At 36.7% G+C, this 13,102-nt stretch overlaps 1 protein-coding gene across 2 annotated transcripts; it reads left to right on the plus strand.

Annotated features, from left to right (window-relative positions):
- Positions 1-956: 956 nt before the first annotated feature.
- Positions 957-11,914, plus strand: LOC113714753 (SWI/SNF complex subunit SWI3C). 2 transcript variants are annotated; one of them, XM_027238808.2, is made up of 9 exons: positions 957-1,200; positions 1,313-1,867; positions 2,657-3,192; positions 6,451-6,814; positions 6,928-7,001; positions 8,917-9,044; positions 10,167-10,222; positions 10,292-10,470; positions 11,037-11,914. In XM_027238808.2, exons 1-9 carry the CDS (start codon positions 1,182-1,184, stop codon positions 11,496-11,498), a joined length of 2,373 nt encoding a protein of 790 aa, XP_027094609.1. In that variant the 5' UTR covers positions 957-1,181; the 3' UTR covers positions 11,499-11,914. The 2 variants fall into 2 exon arrangements, with proteins under 2 accessions (XP_027094609.1, XP_071924970.1); XM_072068869.1 differs by having other exon boundaries at positions 980-1,200; positions 2,654-3,192.
- The last annotated feature ends 1,188 nt before the right edge of the window (positions 11,915-13,102 follow it).

Below are 13,102 nucleotides of genomic sequence, written 5' to 3' on the forward strand. Positions count from 1 at the left end.
CATCATTTTACAACTCAATTGAAGGAAACTTGTGGCAATCAAATCAATAAAAACAATTATGAAATCAATAAAAACAATGTAATAAATCTCCAATATCATTCTCATACATATTTTGTGTCTATAATAAATAAAAGCACTCAATCTAATTAACCACCTTTACCCACCTACATGGGATGTCCAATTGAATAGAATTATAGAATTGATAGGTCATTTCGATCCTTAAGTTTTACCTATATTTGTATCCGTTTCTTCTCTAATTAATTTTTCCTATAGTTTTTATCTCTTCTAATAAGTTTTATGTTTTCAAATAAATTTGAATTATTTTTCCTATTATTTCTCTCTCTTCTAATAATATCTATCTTTTTCTTAGCAAAGTTGTATAGTTTGATTTATCAATATGGATTAACTTTACTTATTATCATTTTAATTGTTGCATTAGTAAATTTTTTTTTTTGTTGTAGAAAACTGAATACTCATTTATGAGAAAATGAGTTGTTAACTCTTTTGTATTTAATTGCATACAAATATGTAGTTCTAAGTTTATGGTCATGGTAAAGATTTTAATTTTTTCAAAAATATCTGTAATTTTTGTTATATGTTATAGTATTTGATGATATTATTACATTATAGTAGAAGTATGCATAGAAGTTTTAAAAGAAAATATTGTAGTCAAATAATTAGAGTGCATTTTCTAAAATTAATATTATGTGAGAATTTTGTTGAATTTTTACTTGAATTAGTCATATTTGCACAAATTCACAACTAAGTAAATAAAATCGTGCTCAAGCGGGGGCTAAGTCCTACTACTTACCAGTTACCACATAGTTCATTTTATATTCGAACGCAAATTAGGAAAGATTAGTGAAAACAGTCAATATGAAAAATCAATTATGAATAATTAGTATCCCATTCAATAATTTCCATAATAAACAGCCCTTCTATAGCAATTTCTCCCTTTTCGTTTTTTCAGGACTCCCCACTTCCCCCCAGTCGCCAGTCTCCGCGGTCGCCACCACTGAAATCCTCTCCTGATTTCAGTATCCCAAATCGAGCGCCACCGGTGCAATTCCCCTCCCCGGGGCCCCCCAACATCCCACCCCATCCCCCATAACCAAAACCCTGAATTTATCCCCTTGGAAAACTCTCGTTAAACCCTCCTCTTCCGTTCAAATTTCCCAGCAATGCCTGCTTCCTCCTCAGGTTTATTTGCAGCAGAAAGAAAACATTTATTTTCTATTTATTGATTGATTTTTTCTTCTGTTGTTCAATTTACATTTTTATGAATTTGGGTTTTTTCCCTTGGATGAATCAGAGGCGAGGACGAGGTGGAGGAAGCGGAAAAGAGAGCCCCAAATTTCGCGAAAGTTGAAAGCACCCCAACAGCCTGCTCCAGACGACGACGTTTTGGAAGACGACGACGAGGACGAAGAAGAATTGAACGAAGATGATAACAACAACAACAATAACAATAATAACCAAAACCCTAACAACATTACCCTTGAACGGACGGTCCAGATTAGGGAGAGCGAGTCGGTGTCGGACGGCGGTGAGAGGATTAGTAGCTTCCCTCTGGTTATAAAACGGGCGGTACACCGGCCGCACTCGTCCGTGACCTCTGCCGTGACGATGGAGAGAGCTGGGAATTTAGGGGAAAGTAGAGGGCAGGGGCAAAACGCCCTCGTTTTGGAGAATATTTCTCATGGGCAGCTACAGGCCTTGTCTACTGTGCCCACGGATAATTTGGTTATAGGTGAGGAGGGTGGGAGTGGATCGTATGTGATTACACCTCCCAGGATTATGAAGGGGCACGGCGTGGTTAAGAAGTTTGGCAGTGCTGAAAGGGTTCATGTGGTTCCAATGCACGCAGGTTATTGTGGAAAAATTCTTTTATGCGTTGATTCGTAGTTAATAGTTATAAATTTACATGCTTGGTGTTTATTCCAACTTAATGGCTTTGTATACCAATAGAAAATTATTTTGACAGCTAGAAAAACCAGGGAATGAAGAGCTGAGGATGTAATGGAATCATATTGTTGTTTAGTTATAAATCTGGCGTAATAGCTTGTTTGGTTAGTTTTTATTCAGAATGAGTAATCAGTTGCTTAAAAGTAGGCATAGCTGTGAGCAACTTGTTTCAGGGGTGGTCAGGTCAAGAGAACTAATGACCAATGTTGCTTAGGGTTGTCTAGAGATATGTATAGTCCTTCTGAGGATGGTTTAATACAAGTTTATGTAAAGATTATATAATTTGTGCAAAGATTTGTCTCTCTAGGTGGTGAGACTAAATTCTCCAATGCGCTTGATTTTTTCTTAGCTGCCTATGATGCTTGTTGATATGACTCTCGGCGGATTTACTTAAGAGGATTGTGTATGGTATTGTTGTGAAATTGAGCTAAAATATCCTTTTTAATTTGTTTGCAAAATGTCTTGCAGAATGATCCTTAAGTTTTAGCCAGGTACAACTGTTGTGCATGGGTGCTTCATAAAATTAAAATAGTCTTAACTGGTGTGGTTCTCCTCTTCTTTAAATAATAGAACATGATGTTTGTTTTTGTGTGGTTTCCCCTCTCTTTTGAGTGTTTTCATCTGTTCAAGTCTGTGATTAACATCATCTTGTGAAATATAATCTAGTTTTTTCATATTAATCTCTTAGCAGATTGGTTTTCGCCTAATACAGTGCATAGATTGGAAAGGCAAGTTGTGCCACACTTTTTTTCGGGAAAATCATCAGATCATACACCTGAAAAATACATGGAGTGTCGAAATTGTATAGTTGCCAAATACATGGAGAATCCAGACAAGCACTTGTCACTATCTGACTGCCAGGGATTAGTAGCTAGTGTCAGTATTGACGATTTAACTCGTATTTTGCGGTTTCTTGACCACTGGGGGATCATCAATTATTGTGCTCCTACCCCTAGTCGTAGTGTGCAAAAGGATGGAACATATTTATGTGAGGACTCCAACGGTGACCTTTGTGTTCCTGGAGCTGCTTTGAAAAGTATTGATAGCTTGGTTCAGTTTGACAGGCCTAAGTGTAGGTTAAAGGCAGCTGAAGTATATCCGGAACTTGCATGTCAGCACGATGAAGACTCTGATTTTGATAGTGCAATCCGGGAACATTTATCTGAAACCAGATGCAACTGTTGTTCTCGGCCAACTCCTACAGTATACTATCAGTCACAGAAGGAGGTAATTACTTATTGTCTTATTAATTATTTCAGCTGCGATCGGTCTTGAATGGGTTCATATTCTTCTCTTTTGCGGTTAAGTCGCTGGATAGACAACTTTGTTGTGTGTCTTTTAAAGGACAATATGTTATGCAGCTTCATGGGGTTATGTGTTGGAATATTATCCTTTCACATTCTCCTTGCATGTATGCAAATCATGCTCGCAGAGTTCACACAGTTATAACCTTTTCAGTAATCTACTTCCACGTGGCTTTTTAGGCAATGCAACCATCCTGCATGTCATATACATCTGTCCAAAATCAAAATCATAGGTAAGTTTGATTTTGATGTTGTTGATTGCAAAAGAGATGTTCACATTTTGTGAATGGCTTGAAACTTTTATATGACCAAGATATGTGGTTCTTGGGATAGGAATTTGATATATATTCTCTGTGTTAATCTCGTTCTTGGTGGTTGTCCATATGGACTTAATCTTGTTCCGTTTCTTTTGGTAGTCTGATTTCTGTTAAAGGTGATAGTGATGTTTGAACTCCTCTGTGTCCAAACATGGACGAAAGGACCATTTAGCAATTAGTTGGCCTAAATTTCAATTTTTTGTTTTTGGTCCAAGGGTTTTGGGTTTGCATCTGCCAATTGAGTTTAATGCTTCAGACAGAAGATTGCACTTTAGCAAGCAAATGTTGGAGGCATGAAAACAATGGAAACTTGAAGCTGCACTAATTGCATGTATGGTGCCACTTCTACTGATTGTTTGCTGAACCTTTCCGTTGGGTTACTTTTTTTAGGATATTTAAGTTCTGGTGGAATCTTCATTGATTGGTATAGGATGGCCAACTTATAATGGCCAAATCTTGGCCAACTTATTGGCCAAGAGTTGATACTTTGATGTTTTGGTTTTTGAGTCTAGACCATTAACATGTGGCTTGTTTATCATGTGACATCTTGTTAAAGTAACTGGTCAATGGAACTCTGTTATGTTCTGTCTGTTTTATACTGGTGTAGAAGTGCATATTGCAGGATGGATCCAAAATTTTTGGTTGATTAATGTTTACTTGGCTAGCTATGGACACTGTGATTCTTTATAAAATTTAGACACTGAATTGCACAATAAACAGGAGGAGATAGTTGCTATGTTACATACTCGGGTACTAGAATATAGATATGGTAATACTGTCTTTGAGTTGGATATGTCCCCACGGAAAAGGTGGGGGGGGGGAGTTATTAGACTTATAATACATAGTTTTTGGGATTTCTTGAGCCTGCATTTCACTCGGAGGCTTTATTGTAACTGCTACCTATGTCCCAGTAATGATGTCACGCTTTTCTTTTTGGTCCGTCCAAAGTATGTGTCAGGTTCAGTTGTTCTTTTTTACTTTACTGGCAAAAATATGATGTTAAGTGAATGGGTTAGGCCCCCAGGAATCTTATTCAAACTAACTCCATGTAATGGCGTTTCACATACACAAACTAGAGGAAGGTGATTACAAATCGTTTGGTGCACAGACTAGCAGTATATGTGATTTACATGTTAAAAGGAAACACAAGCATTTTGGCCCCACCTGTGACTATACAAGATGTACTACTCTAGTTCTTCAAGCTTTTTCCTATTCAAACTCCCACTGAGAAGAATAAAGATGGAACTAATGCAAACTAAATAACCTGCATAGAACTGTTGTCAAAAAGCTCCGCCAGACAGTGACAATCTCTTGAGACCAGCGGGAGTATTTGTTTTGTTCCTTGTCGGCAAATACCAAAATATTATTCTTATGATGATGGTTGTAGTTGTTTTGATAAGATACTCAGAATGCTGGATGTTTGCGACTTTTTAGTTACGAAATCCAACAAGAGTTGGTTGTGATGCTTTATGAAATGAATCCAGTTGATGATTCAATCAGAAAAAATATGGCAATTGTTACCTGTTATCCCACATTCACATATGCGACCTATTTAGTGTATATAGAAATAGGAGTTCAAGGGATTTTTTTTATCTTGCTTGGCTCATTTTCTCCTCATACTTCATGGTGCCTAATTTCTAGTTGCATTTTTTGTCTGAACATGCATATATAGTGCACTAAAGCTTGTCTCCTAGTCAAAGATAAAAAAACCCGATAATTTTTACCAGATCCTGGATGCATTTCAGACTGGTACCTGTTTTTTGTTGTGTTGACATTAGTATCTGAGGGAGAAGTGTCGAGTCCAGGTAACAGACCTTAGTGGATCAAAATTTATTTGTTAGGAGATCTAAATGGAAAACCTTTTATAAGTGAAAACTAGACAATCCCCATAGGAAAATCTCCTTGCAAACTTGTATTTGACATTTTGTCCTTTTCTACTTATCCTCTAATACACAATCGCATCAATGTTTTAAAGAGAATTGGAACTGTGGGAGTCGGGAAATGTTTACATTCACAAAGAGTGGTAGAATTTTTGGTGATTTTGTAGTAAGGGCAAATCAGACACACTTTTGTCCATGAAACCTCACGTAATCAGAAATTAGCCAATCATTAGAAGCCTTTATGAATTAGTAAAGTTTGCCACTGGGGACGATAATGTTCCTGGTAACATGTTTACCATACCTTTCTGGATGGGTTTGGACGTTTGTTGGTGCCTAAAGTCCATCCTTGTCTTTGGTCTTGAGTTTGAGGCTTTGAATGACTTGCCCTTGGGGATTGAATCTGAGTAGGAATTTTGCACTCACTTTGCACATTTTGATTGGTCTCTTAGGGTTGGCACATAGTTTGAAGAGCTAGGCATTTTCAACTTTGTGGAAATATTCCCAAATTAGTCTCCATTTTCTAGAAAAAAATCAGTATAGGCATTACTGCTAAAATAAACTTAGGAAGCTGTTATGGTTGATACAATGAGATGGAGAAGTTTTAAGTTGTTGTACATGTTGTGTTGCCACTTGGCTATGTACCTCTTACTGGGAAAGAGATATGTGTTTGTCCTTGGGTGCATTCTGAGGTAAGAGATTTTTAGTGACTAGAAGAGCATATGAGGTGACCTTTCACTGATTGAACTGCGAGTTCCCTTGTTTTTAAAAAAATACACATTTTCTCTCTCTTTTTTTTTGTTTTATTGGTAAAGCTGTGTGTGTGTACTTGTACCAGTTTGACTTTTCTGGAGTGTCTTGTATTTCGCTTATAAAGAGAAAAGTAATCAGGAAAGGAACGTAAGCTGATTCGGAGTTGCTAAACATTTTTTGTTTCTTTCGTCACTTTCCTGTTTCGTATTCATGACTGGCAAGCATCTTTGACAGGTTGATGTGCTATTGTGTTTGGATTGCTTCCATGATGGCAAATATGTTGCAGGCCATTCTAGCCTGGATTTTGTGAAGGTCAATTCCATGAAAGGTTATGCAGGTCTGGATGGAGAAAGTTGGACTGATCAGGAAACCCTTCTTCTTCTAGAAGGGATGCAACTCTATAATGAAAACTGGAATGAAATTGCAGAGCATGTGGGCACCAAGTCTAAAGCACAATGTATCCTCCATTTTGTCCGTCTGCCTCTTGATGCTACTCCCTTGGGAAATATTGATGTCCCTGGCTGCGCTAATTCATCAAATCTCCCGGATGGAAATGAATGTGGGAGGTCACATCCAAATGCAAATGGGAATCTTGCAGGTACTGTACTGGGCTTGCTTTTTGCCCTTATCTTGTACTTCGCCCTTTTGGTCTCTTATTTCCAAATAAGGATCTGCTAATAATTAAAAATCTGCATCTCTTTACTGATCCAGGATGTGGCTTGCAAGACCCTGATTTTGAAACTAAATTTCCTTTTGCTAATTGTGGAAACCCAGTTATGGCTCTGGTAGGTGGTTTCTCTAAAACTCTAGTTCCTTTTCACATGATTTTGTAGCATGTTTATTTCTAGTGCTGTTTTTTTGCATGCTTAGCTATTACCTGATTCATGTCTGAGTTCTATTAAACTTTGTATCATTTTTAAAAACTGACTGCATGTTACACTGCATGTTACATTTATTCATACTTATTGACTGACTGAATGTGGAGAATTTTTTTCCTGCAATGTTATTGACTTGAAATTGTACACTGAGGTAGAAGAATCTTGAAAATCTAGAAAATCCACAGAGAGAGAGAGAGAGAGAGAGATCATCTTCACCTTGGCATCCTCCAATTATGTATGTCATAAGTAATTCATGTTGCTTCACCTTGACTTCCTCCAGTTTGCTGAGATGAATTTGTCTTTGGGAGAGATGGTTTAATGGTTGATATCCATGTCTTTGTGCAAGCCAGCCTTGTATCTACAAGTCTCAGCCGTATGAGCGGCTGCACTTTCTTCCCTCACCCACTCACCAAAGCGTTAGGCTAAAAATCGTAATCCCAGCTTATACTTGTCCTACAGGATGTTTGTTTCCTTCTATTGTTTTTCTTTAGAGTCATATCCTTCTTTAGCGTTTCTTTAATTTGTCTCCTCTTTTGTACGTGTTTGCTAACTTCATCAAGGAAACAGTATCTTGGTGTTAAAAGTGGAAGGAGGATTGTGATTTCATTAGTGAAAGTCCTGCCTGGCTCAACCCTTAGTTCTATGTTGTTACTTCCTCTGTATTCTTCTACATTAATAGCAGATACCTAGGATATTTTTATTCCTACTTAAAGGAGGTATTACTACTGGTCCTCCTTATTTCATAGGAGGTACGTCAGACCATTTTTCTTCCTGTATAGCTTCAACTCCAATTCATATGCTGATTTCTATGCTTTCTCTTTCTTTTCCTCCCATCCCTGGACGTGGAACTCTTTTTTTTTTACATTTTTGTTCCCCTCCTCATTTTGGATTTTAAAGCTATGAAGGTTCTATCTGACCTTAGTCACTACTCCACACATTGGCACCTCAGAGTAAACTATCTTGTGTATCCTTGTTTTCTATAGTAATATAGGTTAAGTTCTTCCGCAGAATACTTTCTTGGTTTTTGTAATTTTGCATACCTCACAAGTTTGTAGGTAATGTATGCTAGGCATGTTAACTTTTAGAAGCAGCTGAAACTGTCTTGAGTATTGCTTAAATGTCAAATGTGCTTTATAGATAACCAAATATTGACAATAAGTAATTATACAATAATATAGAATAGTTGCTTTTCCCATTCATGCCATCTTAAAGCGATTTATGTTTACCAAATTAAGAGTATGCTTTGACAATTTTCTATTAGCTTGGGATCTCTCTCTCCTCTTTAGTTGAAAAGAAAAGCATGTAGTATACGCAAAAGGTGGATGTTCTCCCTTTGCTAGCAATCCCTGTCTGTGGCTGGCATAGATTACAGACATGAACCATGTAGAATATGAATTTTTGAATGTTAGGGTAAGGTAAGTTTTGCACTCCTGGTGAACGTGTCCAATCTCCTAGAGTAGCTTTGCTTTCTAGAGATGTTATAATGTCAAGTTAGATGAATATAGATGGTAAGAGAATTGAGAGTAATGTGAGCCATATAGTTGCCATATTCTGCACCAGATGTGTAGGTTCAAAATAAGATTTTTTTTCTTTTCTTTGATATCAAGACATCTATCGAACCACTCTTCATTGAGCCACATATTTTAACCCTTGGCTATACGAAATCTGAGACTTACTCTGGGCGTCTTTTTTATGGTATTGAAAGCTTCTAATATAAACTTGTTGAATCTGCATATGCATTTTAGCGACTTTGATGTTTTTTGTATTTTAAATTTTCAATATATATATATATTCATGTCGACCTATCTGTTATAATTCCTAGGTTGCCTTTCTGGCTTCTGCAGTCGGACCAAGAGTTGCTGCAGCATGTGCCCATGCATCCCTGGCTACATTATCTAAGGATGATTGTTCAACTTCAACTAGAAATTTTATGCAGATGGATGGATCAAGGTTAGTTTACTGTCTTCTTCAATTGGTTCTTTAGTCAGTATTTTGATATTGGCAATTCTTATTTGCTTTTCCGAATGTACTATTGATTTTTTCAATTTCATGACTTGGTTATGTCATTCCTTTGGTTCATGTTATAGAGTGAACATTTGTATGATAAGGGTCTGTAGTCACTGCTTTACTATTTTAACGGCTTGTGCATTTGAATGCTGTTGTGTTCCTCTTATTGATTCTTTCCTTTGAGTCTATTCCTTTCCTGACATCCTTCACAATTTTTTATGCTATTAAGGTCTGTTTGATAACATAAAAAAGTGCTGAATTTGAATTTTTTCAGACATTTAGATGTTTTGAGTATTTGATAAATGAAAATCCATTTGTTGAACTTGTTAAGTAATGCTGAACTTGTGTGTATTTTTTTCAGCACAAGAATCCTAACTGAATGCTTAATTTTGATAAGAATCAATAGAATTACTTCAATTACCTTATCTTATCTACCAAATCTACCCTTATTTGTTAATTATGTTAAAAAATTCTTATCTAATAAAACAATTTAATATTCTCTATCTAATGATTTTCTATTTCTTTTTTCTCCCTTTTGAATGATTTTCACATCTTCTCCATACTCATATAATATATTTTATCTTTTATATTAATTTGATTTAAAAATAAATATTGTCATTTTCATTCCTAACATTTTTAGCTAATTAAATCACAGGTTCTATTTCTTTTTTGGATGAAAAGATATAAGGGCAAATTTGTCAAATTTAACTTATTCAGCATCCAGTTATAAATGTTTATCAAACAGTATAAATAGGTTTAATATTAAAATTCAGACATTCATATATTTTTTCAGTGCTTAAAATTCAGTAAATTAATTATTTCAGTATTCAGATTTCAGAATTCCAACTTCAGAATTCAGATTTAGTTTTATCAAACGGAACCTTGGTTATGTCATTCCTTTGGTTCATGTTATAGAGTGAACATTTGTATGATAAGGGTCTGTAGTCACTGCTTTACTATTTTAACGGCTTGTGCATTTGAATGCTGTTGTGTTCCTCTTATTGATTCTTTCCTTTGAGTCTATTCCTTTCCTGACATCCTTCACAAATTTTTATGCTATTGAAGGATAAGTAAGGATAGCGGTCCCCGTGGAGACTTTGGAAACTCAAGCCAGCAAAAAGGTATGCTGTAAATTAATTTTTTCATCTTCTTTCTTCTTCTTTATAATAATCAGTGGCCAAAATTCTCAGAAGAAAAGATGAGAGGACAAGGTCCCTGGACTAATACAGATACATTTCCATTATCTGCTGAAAAAGTAAAAGCTGCTGCAAAAGTTGGCCTTGCAGCTGCAGCTACAAAGGCAAAGCTTTTTGCTGACCATGAAGAACGTGAAATTCAGAGGTTATCGGCTAATATCATAAATCATCAGGTATGTTAGTTGCTAATACGATGAATCTTTGAGATCTCTAAGGATTATATTCGTTTATTCTTTCTGTAAGGTGTTTGATTGGAAGGAGGTACACTTTTGCATTTGTGATAGTCTTAGCAAAGTGGGTTTGGTTTGAAGGGAGAATTGAGGAAAATAACTTCTGTTTGCTTTGGAATTGTGTTATAATGTGAATATTTGGAGTGTTTTTTGGGGTGTTACTGACTCCACGTACTGTAGACTCCAAAACTTACTCCAAAACTTGTTTTTGAAATACTCCCTAATCCATACAGAGAATTGTTTTGGACCTAGAATTTTTGTTACTTGGGTATGTTACTCTGCTGCTCTTGTGAGGCCTTTAAAAGTCTCTGGATTTGTGCACCTTTCATATTCCAATCTCGATATTTGTTTGGGGAACTTTTTGACAATTGCTGATTTAATACATGTTACACTTTGATTTTCTATTTGAACTCACAGTATTATTATGTGGAATAGTTCAACTTAGTTCTAGACGTGGTTCCTTGCGAGCATTCTGACTTTTGACTCTGCAACTTCACCTTTCTATGCAGTTGAAAAGATTGGAGCTGAAACTGAAGCAGTTTGCAGAAGTAGAGACACTCTTAATGAGAGAATGTGAGCAAATGGAAAGGACAAGGCAGAGAATTGCTGCAGAACGTAATGTTATATTATCAGCACATCTTGGCTCTTCTGGATTATCTCGACCTATGGGCCCACCAAGTGTTGGTCAAGCCATGGTTAATAGTAATGTCGGTAATAATAGGCAACAAGTTTCAAATTCTCCTCAACCATTTATATCTGGGTTTGGCAGTAATCAACCAATCCATCCGCATATGTCACTCATGTCACAACAACAATCGATGTACGGAATTGGGCCTAGGTTACCATTATCAGCTATACAGCCATCTTCCTCCTCTCCTAATGTTATGTTCAACCCTGCAGCGACCTCCCAGGCTGCTTTAAATCATCCAATGTTGAGACCTGTGTCTGGGTCTAAATCTGGATTAGGTTGACTGTAGAAGTGATGATGCAACAAGATTGCTTGTGTTACAATTCTTGTGCTTTCAGCACTAAAAGTTGGGAGAGTGGATGGGGTAGATAGCTGCTGTGCATGTTGTATTTTGGCCCGTATGTTTCACTGGGGGCCAGTGTTTTCGACGCAGCAGCCCATGCAGAAGATGATGCAGCAAATCTCAGATCAGTAGGAAAGTGACGTGACTTTCTTCAGCAATGGTGGTTCAACTAATTGATTGTTCCTTTTCATTGCTACAATTGTAGGTTCCAGTATGTTATTTTTGTTGCTGACTGATTAACTACCAAGACAGGAGTAATTTAAGTAGCATGCTCGAGATGTTGCAACCTTGCTGTACAGATCATGAAATATGCAGGGATGTAGTGAAAGCATGAAATAGACGCCTTGTTATTTAAATCTCTGGCATATGCATATCTTCATGTCATTTTGCAGCTGCCTTGATTTTGCAAATCGAAGTGGCATTGGGTTGTAGATCACTTTCTGTTACACGTCCCATGCGACGTGATAATTTTGTAGCGTTGTTTTATATTGCAGCTCTCTGCTTCTGCCTCCTTAAATATATGGAATTGGTGAACAAAAAGAGTGCTGGAACGTAACATTGAGGCCCTGTTTGGTTCTAGGAAAGTACTGAGGAAAAGGAAAGTCTTTCCGAGAGAGAGTGTTTCCCATGTTTGGTGTGGGGGAAAGCCAGTATGGAAAGGAAATCGTGGGATTTCATTTCAGAAGGGAATTGGGAATGCTTTTTTGCCTACAAAATCAATTCCTTAGGTTCCTCTATTGCGGGATTTTGGTTGATGCAGTTTCTAGGTTTGATGTATCATGCTTGCTTTCTTGTTTTCACTTATTAATTTGTGGGTTTCTTTGGTTAGTTTTCTGTTTTAAATTTTCTTGTGCAACTAGCTTGAATGTGGATTCTCACTTGATCGGGCTGGCTTGAAACCGTCAAAAGGGAAATGGAAATTTGTGGCCAATTGGTAATCTAGAAACTCATCCGTTAGTCCTGCTGAATGATATAATTACATCTATTTTATATTAGAATGAAGGCATACAATGGTAATCATCATGCTAAGAGCTGGCTTATTGTCTTATTAAAGTCGTTGGGCACTAAAAGTTGTTAGTTCATAGTCTGGAATCTAGATGTGATTCCTAAAATCACCTTCCAGTATCTTAATCAAATGGGCTGAGCCAGAAATTTTGCTCGCGGCTTCTTCTTAGCTGAAGTTTGCGTGCATTCTTTCAGGTCCTCGTGTTGTTTTTAGTCACATTTTTCTGACACAGTCCCTATTAAATTGGCACCTGCCATGGTTTTAAGAAATTTAGTTTGATTTTGGTTCCAAAAAATTTACTCTCAATCCACTTCAAGTTGACCAGAATGAGCTTGGCAGATGATTTTTCTTAAGTGCATGATGTTTAAACATTGGGAACAAAACTGGGAATTTGTTAAAACTCATCCACCGTAGCAATTGGTTGTCATAAGCGAAGAGGGACTTTCATGTTTTAGGTTGGGAGTTTCATTGGTCCTCCTCCTGAAATGCAAAGCAAATTATAAATCCTCTGCAACAGTTTAATCTAAGAAATTTAATG

The sequence above is a fragment of the Coffea arabica genome, chromosome 10c, assembly GCF_036785885.1.
Source record: "Coffea arabica cultivar ET-39 chromosome 10c, Coffea Arabica ET-39 HiFi, whole genome shotgun sequence".
In the NCBI taxonomy this organism is placed as follows: Eukaryota; Viridiplantae; Streptophyta; class Magnoliopsida; order Gentianales; family Rubiaceae; genus Coffea; species Coffea arabica.

Bases quoted from the DNA above. Each gene is read 5' to 3' on its own strand.
- LOC113714753 (XM_072068869.1), top strand. The intron at 1,868-2,653 runs GTTATTGTGGAA...TTAATCTCTTAG, and splicing joins TGTGGTTCCAATGCACGCAG to CAGATTGGTTTTCGCCTAAT. The intron at 10,471-11,036 runs GTATGTTAGTTG...CTTTCTATGCAG, and splicing joins CTAATATCATAAATCATCAG to TTGAAAAGATTGGAGCTGAA.